This window comes from Ceratosolen solmsi, unplaced genomic scaffold (genome assembly GCF_000503995.2).
Source record: "Ceratosolen solmsi marchali unplaced genomic scaffold, CerSol_1.0 scaffold30, whole genome shotgun sequence".
Lineage (NCBI taxonomy): Eukaryota > Metazoa > Arthropoda > Insecta > Hymenoptera > Agaonidae > Ceratosolen > Ceratosolen solmsi.
In genome coordinates this window covers 9,431,553-9,456,037 of record NW_011948421.1, presented here as the reverse complement: position 1 = coordinate 9,456,037, position 24,485 = coordinate 9,431,553, and the positions used below count along the sequence as shown (strand labels likewise).

The following is a 24,485-nucleotide window of genomic DNA, read 5'->3' as shown; positions in this document are numbered from 1 at the left end:
CAAGAAAGTATTAAATTTTTTAATGATTTATTTTATCAATAATAGTTATATTTTTGTGTTCACAGATATTTATTTTGTAAAAATTTATTCTTAATACGTTATTTAAAACATTTAAATAACATAAAATAATTATTTTGTTTCCAGCGTTATACATTAATAAGCAATTTGGGTAAAATTAAAAAAATTTTTATTAATTAAAGACATGCTTTTAATCATTTTACGAATTTTAATCAATTTTAATATATTATAATTTAATTTAATATATAATACAATTTTTTATTTTTTTTTACAATATGATTAATAAGAAGTTATTTTATTTTAAAATATATTAAAATTCAAATTATGGTATTTAATATTTATATGTAATCTAAGGTTTTAATTAAATCTAATAAAAAAATTTTAACGATTTAAGTTAATTTTTAATTCAATTGCTAAAATCCAGAATAAAATTAATCATATAATTTTTTATAAACTTTTATTAATACATAATTACGTATTAATTAAATAAATATTTCTTGTATGTTGCATGGAGATATTTATCTTTTTTATCAAAATTAATTTACTGATATTAAGTATCTATTGTTTTTAATATTTTGAAATGTTGTAAATGTAAAATAGTTTACACTTGTGTTTTACTACATTTTTGGTATATTTGTTGCAGATGGTATCAATTTTTTAAATTTTAACTTAATAAAAGCATATTTAAATAAGTTGATAGTACGATTAAGATTCGATAAAACTTAATTGTTTACGTGCATGCATACGATTTTTATACTATTTATTTTTAAGTGTATAACAACTTTGTTCGAAATGTAGATTTTAAAACCAATTATACACTATTACCTGTTTTATAATACAAGCTTATGGTGCTTTATACATTAAAAAGTTTTTCATTAAATATTTTTATAGTATATAATATTTTTTTATAAAAAACGATTATAAATATGTAGAAGTCGATTTTTGTTTCAATATTGTTCTTATCTTGCTTATATTTAAACAAAATTATTAAATATTTGAATAAGCCATTGTACATATAAAAAATATATAAAATCCTGTTAACAAATTTAGATTCAAAATTATAATCTATTTGCAATTAATGAAAATTAAGCTTTAAATCTATTTCAATTATTGATACAACACATATTTCACAATTTGTCGTCTTTTATTAAAATAAAATTATATTCTATTATAAATAATAATATAAAGTATTATTAGAATATAAGATTACTTATATTCTTTAAAAAATTATACATAATTTTAAATACGTAAAATTTAAAAAAATTGGAATATAAAAATTTTATTAGTTTGCATTTTGTATTTAATTCAGTCGCAAAATTACTTAAATAAATATGATTATATATATGATTTGAGAACTTTATTAATGAGTATTAACGTACAAAAAATTAGTAGAAGCTAAATAAAATGCAAATATTTTTTAAATATAATTTTAAAGTTTATGGTATTTTTAATAATATATGTATGTAAATATTTAAATAATTGTTTTTAGTTATATATAAATATATATATATTTAAACGGATATGATTAATTAATCTATTAATAGTAATTAGAAACATTTAATGTACATTAAATAAATTTTATTGTTAATTCGTATGGTAATCTAAAAATAAAGATAGCTTAAAAATATCTTATATCAGTAGCATATTATTTATAAATTGTTTTGATTGCTTAAAAATATTAATTTTGAGTTACAAAGAATATATTTTTTAATTAAAATTTAATGTTATTTGTTTGTCTTTATTTTATTAGATTAGAAATTAAAAATTTAAATTAAAGATTAGAAATTAGAAGTAATTAAAAAAGGATATTCTTTGTATTTTCAATAAATTACTGTTAGATTGTAATTGAGAGAAATAAAAATTAAAGAATTAAAAGTAAAAATGCTTTAGAACACAGAACTAGTTAAAAATTGAATTACGTATTATCAAAATCTTCTATAATTATACATAATTTGTATTTTTTAAAAAGTATTAGTATTCTATATTACTTTTACAATGTATAATAAATTATGCAAGATTTAAATTATAATTTCATCGTCATACCACAATATTGTATTTATTTGGTTTTGAATTACAAATTAATTAAGTTATTATGAATAAATATAAATATATGAAAATTTTCAGATTGTATCTATTTCTAAGTTTATTACTTCTGATACATTTGTTGAAATTGTTGATTTAAAATAATTATTTTTAAATATCTAATTGTTTCGAAACTGAAATTGAAAAATTAAAAAAATAATTTTGATATCTAGTGTAATTTGGTAGAATATGAAATATATTTATATGAAAGTTTATTTCAAGGTCTTTCAAAGTTATGCATACAAAATTTATTAATGTATATTGTTATGTGTTTTAACCGTTAATATTAAAAAAAAATACCCTTCATTTAAATATTTAAAAATCTTAATTTATTATATCTAATTTTATCTTGTTATAAATTTCTTATACAATATATACGAACAGTCAATCAAGAACGAAAAGAGGGTGCAATAATAAGTATCGGTGATATAGTTTCTACATCATCGATTCCCATCGCCACATCAACACCTGTTATCATATCAACTGGACTAATAATTCCATCGCCTCTTCAAAGCAAATGTGAACCTATATCTATCACTTCTAAAGCTATTAATCAATATCCAGTTGTTCTTAAAGGCAGTAATTTAAGAGCAACGTCTATTTCTCCACCACATCAGAATCGTATATCGTCTATCAAGGTGCCACCGCCAGTTCCACCACGCGGCAGTATTTCTTGCAAGGGTAAACCTGAACTCTCATCTTGCCGAGGTGATAATGATGAAAAAACATTCTTTTCGTCAAATGAACGTTTCGAACTTGCATGGTTAAGTTTACTATCTTCAATAATGCATGAGTATTGTGCTCAACCATGTTCTTCCACATCTATTGTAAAATATTTAGCACCATGAACCTCGTGGTCCAACTTATTTGATGAATATTAATATCGAATTTAAAAGCATATATTTTTTATTTTATTTGATTATTTTTAGAAACATAAGTCATCAAAGAAATATATTTTTTGTAACCCAGTATTTTAATTTATACCGAAATCAATTTCAATGTTGAATTGATTAATCCTTATGTCCTAAAGTCTAGTTCATTATTTTAAAAACTAGTTAGAAATCCAAGATGTAAAAACAAAAATAATACAACGAAAAATATTTCTAACTTATCTAAATTGTTTGCACTTTTAATATTTCATTCAAGATCTTTCTACATAAATAAACAATAAATATCTTTTAGCATGTTCAAATTCAGGCATCTTATAAAAATTAATTAATTATTTAGAACTTGAAAATTGATATAGACAAAAATCACTATGAAAGAATATGCAGGATTCAAAAAAAGAAAAAAATTTAGTTTGATAGAATATTTGTTCTTTATATAACAGTGAACTTTAGGATATATAACATAAGTATATTTAAATTAACGTAAAATAACAAAAAGGTATTAAATTTAAAAAGGTGAAAAGGAAGTATTTGTAAAACAAAATGATTATTTGCATAAAATAAAAAAAGTTTTTAACTACTTTTAAAAATAAATGTATAAATGAATGGAGGTAGGCTATTCTGTTCTACCAATGTTTGAAAAGTAAATTATATTTTCGAATGTCGTAAATTCAACAAATAGTTGTGTATCATATATAGAAATTTCAATGAATGTTTTAGTAAAATGATATGACGGTTGAAAAGATTGCATGATATAACAAATATCCTTTGCATGACTATGCAAGCAATAAATTTTACATAATTTTTTATAGTACACTTATGTACAGTATATCTTTCATAATAAAAGTATAGTTGATCATCTGAAAATTTGATTTTATATATTTTGTTTTTTATTTAATAAAGTAATTTACACCTAATTGTATATAATTTTTGACATTAAATAATTAAACAAACTATAAGAATATAAAGTATACTTCTATGTAGTTATGTAATTATTTAAATTGTTTCTTGAAATTGTAATATGATAATTTTTAAATTTTTAAATAAAATTAAATTCCGATTAAAATTCGGTTATATAAAATGTATGTTCGTTAATAGGTTAATACATTGTCACTAGTAGCAAATTTTTTATATAAAATAAAAATATAACTTACTAATTTTATTTATACTAATGATTATTATGCAATAATGTATGTGATGAATATTACAGAAAAGCTTATTTCGCAATGATGTTTGTTAATAATGTAATCAAACTTCATTTTTTCAGATAACCTTCCTCATGAAAATTTTTGAACATACGATAAAATATTGTAATAGATAATAAATATTATTAATGAAATATTGATCAATTATTCATTTTCATAAAATATTACTTAGTTTTCATTACTATTATATTATTGATTACTTGCATTCGCGGATGCGTGTGTTACGTTAATTTATCATATGTATGGAAATACTCTATTTATGTATGATAATTAATTATTCATTTTAATAATTTTTCAGTAGCTCTATTCTGCGTATATCCCAAATAAAATTTTTTATAAGCTTTATGTCTTATTGAAAAAGGGTGAAATCCCAATCAATTTATTTTTATTAAAATGTAATTTATCAATGGCTCTTTCTTCCATTCTTCATACTTATCTACTTTTAAATGTCGTTTATGTTTTGCTTCATGAAAAATATACTTAGCTATTAATAAGATAAACCTATTCTAGATAAAGTTTATCCATTATACGTACGTGTAAAAAAAATGAAGATTGTAATAATTATATTGTTAATATAAAGTCTAACAAATTATAATATAAGCTAATAGAAGATTATTTTCTTTATAGGCGGTACCTTGCCTTCTACTTGTTCAACTCCTCCTCCACCATTTGATGATGCAGTACGTTCGAATGATCAAACTTTGGCTACTGGAGATTATCATCCACAGGATCATGATCATTACCATCATCCACAAAAGAGATCCATGAGCCCATCCATGTTAATTAGTAATCTTTCTAGTTCACGTACCAGTCAAAATAAAGTTGTGCATTATGTCACACTTACTAAAACGTCTCACGATACTGTCAGGTATGTGTTTTTATTTTTTTTCTATAAAATTTTTTCACAAACCAATTCTTTTCAATTCAATATGGTATTTTAATTTAATGTAAATGCTGCATAGTGTTTAATAAAAAATATATAATATTAGATATAATTATAAATGCCTTTAGACTTAAATTGTCATTTACTCTACATTTGCTTTTTTTGTTTTCTTTTTAATGCAAGATAAGTGTTGCATCGTTAGTTTTTATAGAAATTGTTTTGTCCTTTTTAATTATATAGACTTGTCCAATTACTTACAAAAATGATTTATAAAAAATATATTGAGCACGTTTAAAAATTCATTTTGAAATATAAATCAAATATTTGGAAACATAATTATAATAAGCATAAATACATTTGAATAGCAGAGTGAAAGTTTAATTAAAATGAGTTATGAATTCTGAGCTATATTATTGTATACTTTATTAACAGATAAAAAATCTTAGTACAAGAAATATAATAGTGATAATTTTTATATAAAAAATAATAATAAAAGCTGGTTTAATCATAATAGATTCTACCATTTATTTCAAATTTTTCTTTCATAAGAGAGTCGTCACATAATTAATATAATTATTACTATTATACTAATTTAAATTGCTTATGCAGGTTTTCCAATTGTACATCGACATAGTCAAATTATTTAAAAAAAAATCTATCTAAAAATAAAAGCATCAATTTAAAGCATAAAACATACAAATAAAAACCGTTTATAAACATGATTAGATAATATATTCAAAGGGATATCGATTAATTTGATCGAAGTTTTAATTGCGTATGAAAATCATTTAATTAAAATTAATTTTTATGATATTGTTTTAATTTTTATATATAGTTTAATAATTATCGATGCAAAATCAATAAAATATAGTTTTCTATTTTATCAAAAATTGAATACGAGTTTTAAACCTATTTATATAACAATTATGTTATGATATTTCTAGATATATTTAAAAAAATGTAAATTACCCTTTTTGTCACTAGTGGCACTACGTATACTGTCATCTATATGTATCTTAATGATAACAATACCCCTTAATGTTATTTAGTATAGTATTTGTAATAACGATATAATAAACTTCAAAGTAAAATAAAACTTATATAAATTAGAATTATACTAATGTTGTTAATTTATTAAAATATTCTAATTATTTTAAGTAAAAAATCTCTATGAATTAATTGTAACTTATAATTTAAAATTAACAAATTTTTTGTTTTGCATTTGCTAAATTTGTTATCTTTTCTATTCTTCATACATTTATAAAAGTTATTAATAATAAATTATACAAAAAATTGTGTAAAGTTTTTAAAGAAAAAAAATTCGACAAATTTTTTCTACGAATTAGATAGAATAAATATTCATCTCATATAAAAATTAAAACTTTCAAATTTAGCCGACTGGCACAAAAATGGTGATTTAATTAATTTTTATTGTGGGAGCTAGTGAAATTATTGTTCATGATTGAATTTATTCCGAATAAAATGGATAGTAAAAAAATATCCGCGAGATAGTAAAGAAGAAAATGTTAATATTTTTCTTAAGCATCAAAATTGCACAATTTATTTGGAAAAAACTATCTGTTAGGTTTAAATTTTTTAAATTAATATACTTCTGCAGTATTTATCTATCGTATATTTTTCTTTTCTCATCTTTCAATATAGATATGTTTAATGATTGAGTAAAATATGTGGCGTGGACATGGAAATTTATGAAGCCTATAATGAATAAGACACTACATTTCCTCCTCTATCATCAATGTTTTTGTATTGGACATAATTTTACTTCATTAATCGAATTACACATATATAAGAGATATATATGAGATATCAATTTGTATGAAGTATGTTAATAAACTAATATGTATATAATTATGTATATAAGCACGGAGTTGTTCTGAGATATTAAAAATTTCTTATAAGTATCATATACTTACATATCTTTCTTTGGTTTTTTTGTATTATGTTCAAATTATTTCACGTGTGTCATATTGTTTATGTAACATTTATTTATAGTAACATAGATGATCTTCATCTACATTAAAAATATTTTTTTATGCACGTGATTCAAATCTAAATTGTACTTATACGATTTGGATCTAATAGCTCACTATTATTTTATGATCTGTTTTGGTCGACTAATAAATTAAATATTTTTGAGTATCTATAGTTGTTATACAAAGATGTACTAGTGAGATCAATGATTTTTGACATTATAAGTCATTTTAATTATCTTTTTGTACCAAAATAACAAATTGATTAGCTATGAGTAAACATTCTTAATATTAATATATATTATTAAAATAATTATATATTAATGAATTGCCATGTTTGAGAGAATATCGACAATCAAGCGTGTTTACATATCAAGGTTTTAGATCTGACAAACTTAAAAGTAATTTTGGAAATCTAAAAATTACTTTTCGGTGTAAGAAATATGGATGAAATTTTGTTATATTAGCTAGGACAAGGATTTCTTCAAGTTAAATTATAGTATTGTTAAGCAATGATTCATCTTTAGTATTTTTAATTGATTTTTATTTGAGGTAGTAAATGCTATTAATAATTTAGTATTTAACATTGATTATTGATGATTGATTGATTAAAAGTATAATTATGACCTTAGAACAACTTTTGTTGCATTTAACTGATGATTTTAATTCGTGGCTCTTTTTCTAAATTTTCAAAGTTGTAAGTCTACACGAGATAGTAACGTTCAGTGTCATAGAAAATCTACTCTGCTTTGATATTTAGTATTCCGACATATATAAAAAATAATACAAAATATTTTTATAGATAATAAATTTACGAAACTGTTTTACATTATTTGCATAACATATCACTTGCATAATATGACTTAGAATTTAGCATATGGAGTATTTATTACTTGTATCATTAAAAATATATATTGTAATAATAACTATATCATTTAAAAAAATTTAAAATTTAAAAAAAGTATTCCTCATATTTCATTTAAAATTGAACCGTGTTTAATCTTAAAATAATGCTGTCTCAACCAATATAAACACTCAATCTATTCTGAAATTTGTATTTCATTATTAAATAAATCTATGTATATTTTATAGTATTTCCGATGTACACTTGGAAAGCATTTATAGTTGTGGTAGTGGAAGCGGTAGTGGAGACGGTCGTCAAACCAAATCTTCGTTAAGTGTAGAGAGTGGAGGCAGTAGTAGCCGAGGCGCTACCAACACTTGGACAATACCTGTTGGCAGTGCAGAAGGTTCAACGCCTACTTGGACAGAAGGTACACCATCTTTCACTGAGAGTTCCAGTAGCGGTGATATAGGTAAGTATTCATTCAGTCCATAATTTAGTTTGAACCCTAGTAAATATTAAAAAATATTTTCTACATTTACAATTTAGAGCAAAATAGGAAAATATTCATATAAATTACTTTAGCAAAATAATTTATTAAAATTTTATAAAATTGCTTTTTTATAAAATATTTAGTTTCACAAAGAATTGTTTAAATATTTCTAATTTGATTTTTAAAAAATTATGATTTGTAATTACTTATTAATTATCAATTTTACTTTAATTACGCATAAAAATATTGTCTTATTATAGCATCTTATAATAATATATTCATGAAAGCAAGTGCACTTTAATGTTGAAATAAACGATGTTTAATTTTTCGATTGAAATTTCGTACATGGAAATTACTTATAATAATTATATTTACTTATGTAGTTCAGAATGTACAGAATATGTACAGTGTCTTGAATATTATGAAAATATTTAAATTTGCATTATAAAACAATATTTACTAATTTCAAAATTGAAAATTTGATTGTATATTATTGTTATTATGAAAAAATATTATGCTCATTTCGTGACATTCCATTAGAATATTTTTTTTATATTTGACAAATTTTTTGTATTCTCAAAAGGATTTAACTAACAAATCTATTTATAAAATAAATTTTAAAATCAACAAATGTATTATCTAAATCAATTTGTATAAACATCGAAGTATTTTTAAAATAGAATAAAATACGTTATATATTTAGTTATTTTTTTATAAATTAGTATTTATTAGAATTTATTAGAATTTTTTATGAGCAGATATTTACGTATTTAAATTCGGTGTAATATTTAGAATTTTATATATCATATTTTTACTTTAAAATATATAATAATAATTTTATAATAAGATATAACTTTATAGGTTGCCCAACAACCCCAATTCATGCAAGTCAAACAGTAAAAAACGAAAGTCGAATTTCTTCTGTAGAAGAGGCTTTAGCAAGTCTTACCACAGAAATGGTAAGTTTTAGTAATGAAATTTGAAATATCAGAAAAATATTGATTTTGACTTTTTTATTTAATCACAAATTTTAATTCATCGTTTACATTTGTACACATTTGTCTTTTACTCAGTTGTTCATATTCATGTAAATATAATCTCAATATTTTCATTGCTAATTTATATCTAAAAATATTTCATTTTTTCATAATTCTGATTCAATCAAATAAATATTTTTGTAATAAATACAGTTATAAGAGAATACTTATACTCTATATTGGCTATAACTATATGAATGTTATAGTTATTTTTATTCAATTGTTGTTATAATTTAAATATTGCAAATTTGTAAATTGGTAAACTATTATTTATTTTATTTTTGACTATACTCTAAAATACGTAATATATATACATTTTAATTGCGATAAATATATTGTATTTTCTATTAATAGTTTAGGCACTACATTCATAAAGATTACATTTCTATTTTGAACTCTGAAAAGTTTTTATTTTGGAAAATAATGACTAAAAAACAGTATTTGTAATTAATTTGTTATTGAATAATAGTGGTATCAAGGACTATTTCATTGAAGTTATAAATAGGAGATAATAAGTTTTTATGATTAATATTGCATTACAGATATTTTTTTTTAAGTTCTATTAAATAAAAATAATTAGCTTATTATATTTATAAATATTTTTATTACTTAATTTGTTTTTCTTTAACTGAATTATATAACAATAGCATGAAAATAAATAACGATAATCTATTTCTATCTTCATTCTGTCATTCATAAATGATTCATTTAAAAGTATTTTAAGCAGTGTAAAAATATGTCACATAAATTAAAAACTTATATATTAATTGTTGGATATACAATTTTTTAAAAAATTACATCTTTCCGAAAGTTGTCATTTGTTTTCTTTTTTTCAACTTGAGTATAAAATACTAAAATATATGTATAAAGTATAAACTATATACTATATATAAAGTATAAAATAACTCGAGTATAAACTAAAATACTATACCATATCACTACATAATACAAAAATGCTTTGGAAATTTAAATTTTTTTTAATTTTAGGCAATTAAGAATAAATATAACGATAACCTTTTATTATTTTGAAAATACTCTATCAAATTAATTTTTGTTTATATTGCAAATATGTTTGTATAGAAGCTAATTTTATTAGTTGTGTTTAATTATTAATATAATGAATTTTTCAAATAAGTCTTGTAAATTTTTTTAATTAAAACAATATTTTTTGTAGATAATCATGTTAACTTCAATAGATATACAAAATTTATTTAGAATAAAAATTAAATTGTAATCTTGAAAATTTTATGAATATTTTCAAAAATTCAAAAAATTAATTTTTTTAATAAAAAATAGAGTTAATAATATAGTGACATAAAATAAATTTGATTAATAACAAAGCTTCAATGCTGTTTTTATATCATTTTTTAACTTGTATTAAAAAGATTATTTTAAATTTATTAAATAATGTGGTTAAAGTATCACTTATCACTTCTTATGCATGAAAAATTTTTTAAATTCGTGGCAGTATTTCATTTGTTCGACAAATATTTTAAAATATTTTATATTAACAAAGAATTTTATTTACATTCATTAGTATTCTTATAGGAGTTTAGAATTGTTTTTAGAATTTCTTATATAATTGAAACTTGAATAACTTTAATAAGATAAAATTATATACTGAAACAAACTTTAAAGTCCACATATCAAATCGTATACGTACTTAACTAAAGTAAAGAAAAAACATCTAACATTGATCACGGAATTATATATTATATAATTACAGATTTATGTTTATTAAATAATATATATAAATATTAAGCTACACGTATTGTTAAATTACTTTTAATGATTGAAATTATGTAATTATATGCATACACTATGCTATAGTGTCCAAAAAAGCATATATAACGGCGTCGATTTTAAAGGATGGACAATTGAGAATTTTTAAAAAATATTTTTAAAAAATTATTTTTGAATCTTATTCTTTGTTTCAAAATCGGACGAATGTATTATTTTATTGTCATAATTGTTACATTATTTCCAATGCCAATATAAATCAATATTTCGTAGGATGTTTAAATTCAAAAATAAATTGTGAACCTAAATTGAATATAATTGTATATCTTTATTAAAGTATTTTCCTGTTTTTTTTGGTGTCTATAAATACATGTGTATCATTTTGTAAACGTTAAAATAAAATTTATATATAATTTTCACAGCAATTTAGCTATATTAAATTATATAGTAATATACATATAATTTATTTGTGAATATTAAAAAATACTAAATTATATTAAATATTTTTAAAAAATTCAAAATAAAATTAAAACAATTAAATTGTTTTAATTCATTAAAAATTCATTATGCTAATAAGTAGATATATAAATTTAATTTTATGTAAGGCAGTAATGATTATTAGATCTAGATATATTATAGAAATGTAAATAATGAATGTAAAATTGATTTCAATACTATACGTATTCGGTTGAACGTTTTAGTTGATCTGTATTTCTTTGACATTTGAATGTTAAAGAAATAGATCGTGCAAACTGTATTAAAGAAAACATGAAAATATGTTATATTTCTTGTCAAAATATTTGATTTATTATCTTAGGTTGTTTTGTAAATACAGTACTTTTGTATTTCAGTTAATTTAGTGCTTTCGTGAGTAATTATAGATGTTAGAGTAATTTCTAATTCAAAGCTTATGAAATTTTTATAATTTAAACATATATATTTTAAATCAAATTATATATATATATATAGTAACTTTTAAGGATGGAGATACCTATAACTATGATAATAGAAACTAATAATATTCTAAAAGTTTATATTATTTATTAAATAATTCCAACGAATCGTAAAATAGCACGTTTCAAATTTCAAATTTATATAGAATGAACATAATATCACACATGTTGCATTAAAAAACATAAAACTTTTTTTTTTGTTTAATGAATGTTATATGATTTTTTAATGTTATTTAAATTTTATTAAAATAAATGAAGTTAATTTATAATTGCATTATAAAAGTTTATAGAAAATAAATAAAGATTTCAGACAAATAAAATCGACATTTCAGAAAATGATTGGATTTAAATTAATTTATATAATTCATTATTGTTGTAAAAGTTAATATTGATTTTAAATAAGCAACTACTTAAGTTTAACTTATGAATATTGTAATTTTATTTTATTTGGGTAAACTAAATTCTGTTTTATTTTGAATTACAGATATATTAAATTTTTTTCAGGCATCTTGGAGACAAAAGATCGATAAAGAAAATGAGCTCTGAAACAGTTAAATTGGAGTATCTTTAAACTTTTAAAGGTTGTAATTTTACCCTTTTTAATTTAGTAATATCATTCGAAACTTATATAATAATTTTTTTATTGAGTAAAATTTTTTTGATTATTATCTACAATTAAACCTTATCGAAAATCTAACGAATAAATATAATTAAAATATTTTATAAGTTGAATCATTTTTTATATCAAACAAAATTAATAGCTATATTGGACATTACACGTCTTTTTTTTAGGATTGAGTAGAAGGATAATAAATTTTATATAAAACAAGAAATTTTTTAAAATTTATTTCATATTATTAATTGTTGCATATCTTCAAATTGAGAAAGTTATTTTTAATAAGAATTAAAAATATATTTTATATTGATTATTATGTACATACTTTGAAAAAAGAGCATGGAAATTTTAAAGTTTTTAAAAGTAAAGAAAACTGTTTAATATGAATACCAGTTAATAACTTTTTTAATATAACCACCACACAAAAAATATTGATTTCATTTATTTTGAGTTCATGAGTGTAATAAATTATATCATAATGTAACAAACTCTTTAATTAATATAGAGAAAAAATATAAAAGATAATGAGTAAATAAGTAAATATGAAATAAATCAATTTTTAATAATTCATTTATTTAGATTTAAATATTTTCCAATACGTACTAATTTTAATGTAATAAATTATTTCTCTATATTTTTTTATAAATAATATTCAAGTATTAAGTAATGAAATTATATTTATAATAATCTTAGGAAGGGATTCTATTTAGTTCCTAAACAAATGAAAGTAATTAAATATTGATATTATCATTTGAAATTAAAAGTTTTTTTAACATGATGTTATTAATTTATTCAATTTTTCAGAAAATAAATTTACTTTCTGATACTATATGAAATATAATCAAGTACGTTTTCTATATCTCATTATTAATTATATTCTTTTATTTTATATCTTTACAATTTTCTTATCTTTGCATATGTACATACGAATTTATTTGATTTAAATATGTAATGATCAGCCATTGCTGTTTATTGTCAGTTATATTCTACATCACTTTTGATTACTAAAAAAATTGGTAAATATTAAATTATAAATTAGCTTACTTGCTTGAAGAACTACACCGAAAAATGATTATAAGAAAGAAAGGATTAGAAATATCATATATAATGCGATTTTGGTAGTCTGTCTTTTTTGATAAACATTCTTACTGTAATTATTTCTTGATAAATTTTTATATTACAATTTTGGTCAAACTTTTGTCATATTCTCAATTAAACTAACATAACTTTTTCGTTATGATTGACTTATGTGTGTATAATAATATTAATAAGATAGATAAAATATTCCTTAGACTGCTTTTAAAGCAACTCTTTAATATTGTTATTTTATTCATTTATAAAACGAAGTTATATATTATTCCTGCATACCTTCCTCTTGTACAGATATTCAAGGAAAAAGAAAATTGTTCTCTATTTTCTGTTACAAAAAAAAATAAATAAATTGGAATTTCTATAATTATATACAAACAAAATAATGGATTATGTAATTTTTTATTATATTGTATTATATTTATTATATTGTTAATTTTTTTTGTTTTATTTTTTTATTTAATAGTATAGCAGTATTTACGCAGTACTTATTACTTGAAAAATGTTGTTATGGTTGATGTTGCATTTATATTGTATAAGATTTGTATTTTCTAACGTATTTTTTTTTCAACTTTTTTATTTTATACAAATTATTCTTAAATTTAATTTAGGAAAATAAAAATGTTATTTTTCAAATAGATCTAATAATACAATATCTATTTATAAAATAAATAACACAATATCTATTATTTAGCACAATTTCTGAAATGATTGTCTTAATAAGTTAATTAACGTTATGTAATAATAATAACGAGGGATTTTTCTTATATCAAATAGTATAAGTTGTTTACTTCATTAGTCATATATACGACAAAGTGCTGCAGTATGTGCTTCTTAACATTGTGAAATATTTATAGAGAAACAAATAAAATTTATGATGAAAGTTTGATCTCAATTTATATTGTGTTAAAAAATAAAATTGAAACTAAGCTATAAAATTTAATTAATTACTTGTTGTTTTTAACTAATTTTACTGAAAATAAAATACCATTCAATTATTATAATGAATATCTTTATCAAAAAATAAAACTTTAATGATCTTAAACATTTACATAGTAAATTACTTCTGATTTATATTTATATAGCTCATATCAAAGATATAAGGGGTCACTTCATTAAGAAGAGGAATTATTAGCGCATAATTGTTTTCTTAAATTAAGCACTAATATAATCAGATATACCGTCCTAACGATCAGTTTATTATTCCATAAGATAAATAAGTTAATCCAATGACTTATAAGATAACAACACGATAAAAGAAATAAAATAATGAAATTATTCTTTTACGGAATAATAGTCTATCAAATACTTTATCATATTTGATTATTACAGTATTTGTAGAAGAACATTATTTCAAGACTAAAGAGTACTAGGCGTTAAGTGGGAAAAACGCGCGGGCAAGTAAAAGGGATAACGCATCTGTTTTTGTGTTGCTTATTCGGTTTAATTTCCTTTAACTATAGAAATGATTCTTTGTTGATGATGACAATAGTGAGCTTTTGTAATTCCGTAGCGGTTACCACGTGGCGTTAACATGCACTACTTGCGGAGGTAGGAGGTTGTAAATTTCCGGATCCTCTTGACGTAGTGCGCTTGGTCGTAGATTTTACCCTGAGAAGTGAGAGGTGTAAAGCTCTTACTACTTCTGAGAGTAGTGCCACGTGGTGGTGAATCTGGAACTTCTTCGTGTTCTTGGGGGCTCGAGCGTCTCAATATTGGCTCTGCAGTAGTGGACGTGCAGAGCGTGTTTGCTTGATGGCACGTAGTGTGAGCTTGTCTGTATATGCTTCGTGCGCTTGGGGAACGAGCGTCACTTGGCTCAGTCTGCAATAGTGGACCTGCAGAGTGTGTGCGCTTTCATAGCGGCCTTGATCTTTGAGGTATGCTCGTTGATACTGGATCCTTGAGAGACTATGGCGCCTTAAGTTGCAATGCGATTGCACAAAGACTTGACTATCTTCCTTGAGAACTTCAGCTTGAGAGCGAGAATTCGTCCTTTGCGGCTTCCCTCGTTAGAACAAGGACTCACTAGTGAGAGTTTGAGTCTTGTGAGTTAGTGAGTGAGTTTGTCTTATTGTCATCTTCCTTAAATTTATTACGTTGACCACGGATTTTTTGGTTTTTCCAATCAGAGTTTTCTGGAGGCGGCTCTTTTCCTATGGAGCGCCCCTAGCGGCTAAGCCTTCAATCAGGGAGGGTAGTCTTCTTTTGACCGTCGTGCCAAGTGGAACCCTTGACTGAAGCGCCTGCTTGGCTTATCTAAGCGACAGTGTTGCTAGACATGACAAACAGTGGCTGCTATTGTCTACAGTTAGATTTTTAATTTTGGGTTTAACGACTATTTCCAGATGTCTAATGAGCTCGGTTTTCCAGATGTCCAGACGACATGTTTTGCAGATGTTTAACGACTTGGGTAGGGTTCTCTCAATTTCGAACAATATTTATTTAAAAACTGGATGTAAATTATGCTCAAATAGAGCATTAAATTTTATATAAAATTGGATAGTTTATATTTTAATTCTTGGGGAAAAAATTTATATATATTTATATTATTTTTTTTATTTATTCAGAAAAAATAAATCTATTTTCTTTTTTCGCAATTTTCAGACACATCTTTGAATACAAACAATTGGGAGCCAGATGTACTTTATAATAAATAACAGAACATTACTGTTAGAAAAATCCAGATGTAAGCAGACCATTTCTTTCAGTTCTTCATGGAATACACACATGTAAATCAAATACTAATTATGTATGAATTTCTTAATTATAATGAGTTTAGAAATCTTACAACTAAAAATATTAATTTATTGATAGTATATAAAACAACTTTAAAACTTAATTTAAAATTGAAATATGTTAAACTACGTAACATAAAACAATATGCATATTTTTATATATGTATTGATTTATTAATTTATTTATTAATTATGCAAGAAATTTTTTATATAGAAAAATCTATACATTTTATATATGTATATTTAAAAATAATTTAGTCTTAATAAGAAAATCTAATATTAATATGTATGTTAATAAAAAAAGTTTATAAAATATCCAATTTACCTTACACAATTTAAATACATGAATTAAAAACTTTAAAAATTTACTTATTTTATTCAATTTATCTGCAAAAGAATTTATGATATATTCAGTATTTAAATGTTTTTTAAATTTATCATCAATTTATAAATATGTTTTTAAAACAAAATTTCTTATATAACATATTTTATATAATATATGTATGTTAAAAATTATGTAAATTATGTAATTTAATTATATTCTAAGGCATTTTTAAATGTTTCATATCATAGTTAACAAAATACTTACAATATAAATAATTATAACATTTTTATCCTTAAACCAGTTTATCATTGTCATTTGTTTTAAATATCGTATTTTATTGTTGCAAATATTATCATAAGTCTTTCTAGTAGTAAAAATCTTCTATGTAACAAACCAGACATTTTTCTAAATTTGATTAATATATGTTTTAAAATTATTTTTATTTATAACTTATATTTTGTATAATAATAATAATAGTGTTTGGGCTGAATAAAAATAGAATGGTATCAATCAGTAGAAAAGTTATAAATATTCTTTACCATAGATATTAAACTCAAGATTTATAGAACCTCAAAAGGTTTAAATCTGTTATATATGTATTTGTTCAAAAAATAATTCCACAAATCTGAGTCGTCAGCCAAAACGTGCAGAATCAACTTAAAACAAAAAACCACTAGATGTTGTGTGGAAAATGCTGGACAAGTAAAGGGTTAATACACTGATTAAATAATTAACACATATCTTAATTATTACTGTTTATTCCATTTATTTCACTTTATTTCCAAGTTGGAATCATTAACCATGGTGAAATTACAAATGACCTTTATATTTCCTAATACTCTTGTGGCGTTGAGATATATCCTTTTATTGGAGAACTAGAAGATGATCAATTTCTTATTCTCTGCATATTACTGGTGAGATTATGATTTACTGTATAAAGAAATAGGTTATGATCGTTGTAGTGCTCTGATCGAACACTAAAATCTTATCGTGTTTCAACTCAACACGTGTGCAGTTGCCTCTAAGTAATGGGCCGTGTAAGAGCCTAAAATACAGGTTATACGGAGCTGTGTGCCACCTGTGGCGTCAACAACTCATCGTTGCTGAGATATGCTCTTACAATGTGGCGCTAATTGCTGTTCGTTGGAGGAAATGAAAAGCCACTGTCTGACGTCAATAGATGATCGTTGCGGAATGTACGCTACCAATGTGGCGCGAATCGCTGATCGTTGGAGGAAATGAAAAGCCACTGTGTGGGGTCTATAGCTGGTCCTGTTTTTAGAGTATGCTTGGGAAGCTTCAGTAGTCGGACCTTTAGTCGTCCGTTTTCAAAGTAAAGCCGAGAGATCAAGAATCAGTACTAGCGGAATGGACGTACTTGCAGTGTATCGTGATTTTTCCAGTCTCTCTTCGTTGGCTTGTTGTGCAGTTCCCTTTTAATAATTGCAGCTCTTAAATTCCTTCCTTGTCTTCAAATGAGTTTACAAGTGGTCTGGTCTTATGCAATCTAATCTTGATGAGATCAATTCAACTGTATACTAATTCACAATCGTAGAAAGAACTTCTGTTAGACTCAGCTGAACGACTCATCTCTCTGGTCCTCCTTCGTGAGAGTAAGTCGTGACTTATCCTTCAATTGTGTGTGAAGTGTTTGAATAGAATAAGTGGTGCTACATTACGTTGTTCTTTCTTAAATGGTTCACTGGCCCAGTTCCACTTGGGATCCCTTCTTCTTTTAATTATCCATTTAGAGGTTGACCTTGGGCAGCACAATGGATTATGCACGCCTTCATTTCCACTTCCTTCCGGGCTCAGTCCCGAATATGCTAATCGGGAAAGTGTCGGAAAGTGGGGAGCTTTTACTATTGGTCACCTCTCCTTGATCGCCTCTCCCTTTTCTGGGACTTGGCTAAACGAAGGGTCCTCTTGGGCGTGGTCGATCTTCCAATGCGATCGACTAGATACGGCGTAGTTAAGAACAAGGCTAACATTGTCTTAAAAAGCCGTGTGCGCACGTATGCCTATTGCTTGTTGTCGTTATTTAGAAAATGTTAGTACTCGATATTTTACGTATATCCGATACTCTATCAGAATCTACGTCTTCTTAGCAGTAAACAACATATTAGTTTTACTGCACCGGAAAAGCATGAGCACGTTTTTAGATAAGCAAGAATAAATAAGCTAAATATTCACTGAAGTTTTCCAGATATATTGACCATCTTGAATGTCCAGCGACCGTGGGAAGTCGTGGCAAGAATATGTTCTCGCATTCTCGAACAGTATTATATACCTTACTGTTTAATAATAATATAATTAGGTTCAATTTTACTTTTATGAAATTCATTAATTATCAATGTTTATCAATGAAGTACATTAAGTAAGTTAAGAAGTACATTAATAAATTTATATTTAATAGTTAATTTAATTTGACAATTTCAACACAAAAAATTTATAATTCTGTAATAACAACCAACGTTAAATAAATTAGTAATGATATAACTAAAAATACATGTGCAAAGAAACAGTTAAAAATGAAATAAAATAATATTTTTCCATACATTATTTAACTAACTATAAACAGTATATAATTTAAACCAAATTTTAATAAGTTTTATTTTAGTATTAATACTATATTTTTAAATAATTAAAAATAATTTCAATAGTTTAAAAATATTTATCAAATAAACCGTTTAAATATGTTTAAATTAAAATTTTTAAACATTCAAAATATAAATAAAATTATATATATATACTATATTTATTTCATAAATAAATCATTTGTATGTGTCAATAAGGAAATAGAAATGAATTAATTTTTTTTGTGTAAGTAATCATTTTTATATTTATTGTTATATTTACATGTTTTACAACCATGTCAATTTATGTTTGTAAAGTCTATAATAATCTTATTTCTTAAATTATTTTTTATTGATGTTATACCTGTAATGTATTTTATGTATGTATTTGCACAAAACGTATCCGATGATCCGGCTTGTTTTACCAAGACCGATTCAAAGAACCAAAATTGTTTATGCAGACAACTCAGATCCACGAGATGTTGTGTGGTAGCGATGTGCGGGCAAGTGGAAGGGATAGTGTAATTAATTCAATATCAATACATCTGTATGTTTTGCTGTTTATTCCGTTAATTTCTAAATACAGGAATGATTTTTATTACTGTTATCAATTATTGACCTCTTGGTTTAGGCAAATCACGCTTTGATGTAGCGTATTTTAATGTAGGATTTTGCTTCTCTTGGCGTCTATACTGATACTATTCCCTGGGAACTGATTAGTATAAAATCTTACTACTTCGAGTAGAGCCGCGTGTTGCTTCTGCTGAGCGCTGAATGGCACGAAGATTGGCTGTCGACTCCGTACGTATGGGTACCTGCTTTGTTAAGGTTAGGGTCGGCAAGGTGGGCGTAAATGGCACGAAGGTTGATTCTAACAGATTAGACTTCTGACCGTAGCAAGCGCACTTTAACCAGAAGTAATTGGATGTAATATTTTGCTTTTCTTGGCGTAGTTCACTGTTGCTATTCCCTGGGAAGTAAGAGGTTTTAAAGCTCTTACCACTTCATCGAGAAGGCCACGTGTTGTATCTACTATTAGCGCTGAATGGCGCGAAGATTGGCTTCGCGAACGTAGGACTCGAGCTAAGAAAGATTAGGTCGTCATGGTGGGTACAAATGGCGCAAAGACTTGTCGACACGTGCTATGGGACATGTGCTTCTCCTTTAGTACAAACAGTAGAATTAATTAAGATAATTTTACGTGTACCTTGAGATGGCCTCTATCCTTCATGTATGCTCAATGACCTGGCTTTTTAGACTTCTCAATCTTAGATTATGGCTATGATGACTAAAGAAAATGATACTACAAACGAAAGCTAATCTTGGATTCAATTGAGTGACTTTACGCTTCCTTCTTTAATGAGGACTTCAACTGGTACTTGTTTTCGGACTCTGATAAGGCAATTTTATACGTCCCTTTTCCTTGAGGACTTTAACGAAAGTTTGTCCTCGGACTACGCTTGATGGACTTTGCACTTCCTATTTGAATAAGGACTTTACCGAGAGGGATTAAATCTTGAAATTATCTCTCATAGAGCGAGAGCAGCGCCTCTCATGTCTTTATCTTCAATTACGAAGCTTAGTTTTCTCTTGATCTTCACGGTAAGAACTCACGATTTCGTTGCCTTCGACGCGTCTGGGGGTCGCATGACAACTTAATGATAAAGGCGAGGGCAGTACATGCCGTTAGATTTTTAATTTTCAGGCCTAGTGATTCCTTGCGGTTGCCTAATGAATTGGATTTTCCCGAGTCTTACAGCTTGTTTTGCCAGATGTTTTATGGAATAGGAAAAGGTTCTCGCAATCTCAAAAAGTATTACAGAAATATACTTAAAATTAATTTATTCGGTATGTAAGAATATGGAAAAAACATTTATATTAGTTTACAATATAATTTAAGACAATATGAAATGTGAACAGTAATAAATTAAAAAACAATCATAGTCATTGAATGAAAATATATCATTATGTAAGTTTAACTATTTTTGAAATAACTAATTTTAGTTTAAAAATTTAGCTTATAATTTTTAAAACTAATTTTCAAGTCAAGTATTTATGTTAATTATATGCGCTAGTAAATTCCTTGTTTTTGACTGGCTCAGAGATGTAAAGCTTTAAATTCAATACAAACATTTTTTTATACATTAATAGTATCACTTAAGATTATGCAACAGAACATTTTCAATTAAATTTACCAAATTTTTAATTTAATTACAAAACAAACCATAAATTTGTCGACATTAATCAATTAATACTAATTAATGTTTATGTGCATCCGTCAATTGGATTTACGTGCTATATATATTTCCAAAAATATGGTAAAATAAATATTTTATCAGACTAACCACTACAAAAATAATTTAAAGGTTGATTAGTATTTTAATTACTGAAATTATGTTCCTTTCTTTTTTTCTCATTTATATATTTATGATTAATTTAACACTAAACATATATGTGTATTAAAATTTTAATATTATTTTCATCGTAATTTTGTTTATTTCATTAAAAAAAAAATTTATAAAAATTAGATAAGACAATTAATCATGTATGTTACGGATTGAAACAGTTGAAAGGCGGAATATAAAAGTGGGAGAGGCATGAGCGCGCGATTCAGTTGTTTATAAACAATAGTCAACGAACCTTCCAAGGCTATGCCCTATTGACGTCACGACCAATATCGGCATAGCAACAGACACCGGATTGCTACCGGCGCCTAAAAACTAGCGCGATAATATTGAAGGGCTGCGCTTCACGCGCAGTGACCAGTCTTTGTCTCAGTCTAGTCTAGTAACAATTACGCAGTCATTATAACGGGCGCACTATTGAATCTTCAAGCTTCTCTCTACAGTTATCACTCACTGTAAGGTACACGTACGTAATGCTCAACTAGCAAGCAATTTAACAAGCCAATAGTGAAGTCACATTATCAGAATCCGTTAATTAAACTTAAACTAATAACGCGCTAGTGCTAACATAATTCGAGAGTGAAAATATTGAATCATAATACATATATTAACAGATCACACCGACGACTAAGGCAGCAGAAAACCGGTCCCATTTACAAAGCTTCGATACGACAGAGGCAGCTCTTACGCACGTACACTAAAGCAGCAGCGACCCATTTTCGCTTAGACGACTTCGGTACAACAGCGGCGGCTCTCACGCATACTACGACTGCATCGACACGTCAAACCACGGAAAAGATACACACTCTCCTCAGCGCGTAACACAATTGAAGAAACTTCTCCTATTTATTCACTTACAAAAAATATTAATAAATGTTCAAGTATTAGTATTTTCAAATTAAAATTGAAATTTATAAGTACTATTACTTGAATTATGTTTGTAAAAATTTTTCATATTTGCTTTCAACGTATATTCGAACTTTTATGTGATAAAAAGTAATTAAAATTGAAAGATTTAGTAATAACTATTAAAGAATTTGGTTCAAAAATTTAAATGAATATAATTTATTAGTAAAATAAAGTGCATTCAATCACATTTTGACTTCATTAAATAATGATTTCGAAAGAAGTATTAGAACTATTTATAAAGCTTGTTTAATAAATTTTATTTAACAAATGAAATAAATATCGAACATTTCATCAATTTTATTTAAATATTTTAATTTGAATGAATAGTTAAATAGTAATTACTGATTATTTACTTAATTAACTCATTTAGTATAATTATACAATTTTAAATGATTGCATTTTATTAAAATTAGAATTTTATAGTAATTACATATTTTTTTATCATTTTTGAGTAAATTTGAGTGTAATTAAATCTATTTTATACGTATTAAATTACACATTGATATTTTAATAAAAATATTTAAATTCTGAAATATAGTATTATAAAATATTAAAAATAAATTAATTATATAACTTTATAATTATACTGTTCGAGATTGGAGTAACTTCAAAGAATTTAAAAGTTGGGAAAAGTACAAGCTCTCGGACGCTCATGTTTGTAAGCATTGAATCTGCTAATTCGTAAATTGTCTACGCCTTAATTTCAAATATTCTACAATATTTCCGCGTAGCAACGTCGATGAATATTCTCGAACCCTCCAAGGCAGTGTCCTTTTGTACTTCTTGAATATTCTGGAGCTCAGTTTACTGACGTCATCAACCTTTTCTTATTCTTACTATTTCAATTTGGGTATGTTCGGGATTGAAGCAACATCCAAGATCGTTGAATATCGCCATCGCTATTTTTTTCTAGCTCTCAAGATTCTGTAAACAGTTGGGACGAGAATTTTCGTATACTTGTTATGTTTTGGTTTCAAATGGCATACAATGTTTATATGGTCTTCGAGTAGTGATGTTGCTTGGAATTCTCCAAACTTCTTACGCTTTGTTTTTTTCTTACAAGTCTCGAAACTTCTCAACTCGTTGTAATAGAGCGTAACATATGTAGTTGTTGTTACTTGAGATATATTCGTATCGTAGCAAGCGTACTGTTCGGGATTGAAGCAGTCCCATGAATTTCAAACAAAAGAAAGGTCATATACACAGTCCGGCGTACCACATGTGCGCCTAGACTGACCGCGCGTGCAGCAAGGCTGACCACCACGTGCGCCTAGGCTGATCCGCACGTGCGGACCAAGGCGGGTACTCGAGAAAGATGTTTACAAACAAAACTCGGCAAGTCCGAGCAAGTTTACGATTTGAAATATTATTTACTGCCAGCACTCACAAAAAGGGACGCCTTCGAAACTTCTAGAAGCTTCGTTTTCTCACGCCAAAGGAAAATTTCTGGAAGGGACGCGCATCGACACTGTTGCCGGCGCTGAAGACGCCGCATGCACATTTAAGCGCAACGCGCCGCCACATTTTCGGCAGCATAGTAAAGAGTACCCGCGTGCATAGAAAAGATAATCGGCAATCCTTTAATAAGTGATTACTCGTTAATTACTCGACATCCTACAGGCCCGCTAGCACAACCTGGGCACACTTACGCTCTCTCGAACAAACCCTCGACATCGTACAGGCCCGCTAGCACA

The 24,485-nt window shown here is 25.3% G+C and overlaps 1 protein-coding gene across 1 annotated transcript in view; it reads left to right on the top strand.

Moving 5' to 3' along the window:
• The window catches only part of PIP5K59B (Phosphatidylinositol 4-phosphate 5-kinase 59B), a 31,652-nt gene extending 14,996 nt beyond the window's left edge, over nt 1-16,656 (top strand). Inside the window, exons 14-19 of the mRNA XM_011498849.1 lie at nt 2,485-2,808; nt 4,820-5,060; nt 8,159-8,382; nt 9,265-9,362; nt 12,638-12,714; nt 16,446-16,656. Of these exons, the coding sequence (XP_011497151.1) occupies nt 2,485-2,808; nt 4,820-5,060; nt 8,159-8,382; nt 9,265-9,362; nt 12,638-12,679 (929 nt within the window). The 3' untranslated portion in view covers nt 12,680-12,714; nt 16,446-16,656. The remainder of the gene's footprint in view (nt 1-2,484; nt 2,809-4,819; nt 5,061-8,158; nt 8,383-9,264; nt 9,363-12,637; nt 12,715-16,445) is intronic.
• The last annotated feature ends 7,829 nt before the right edge of the window (nt 16,657-24,485 follow it).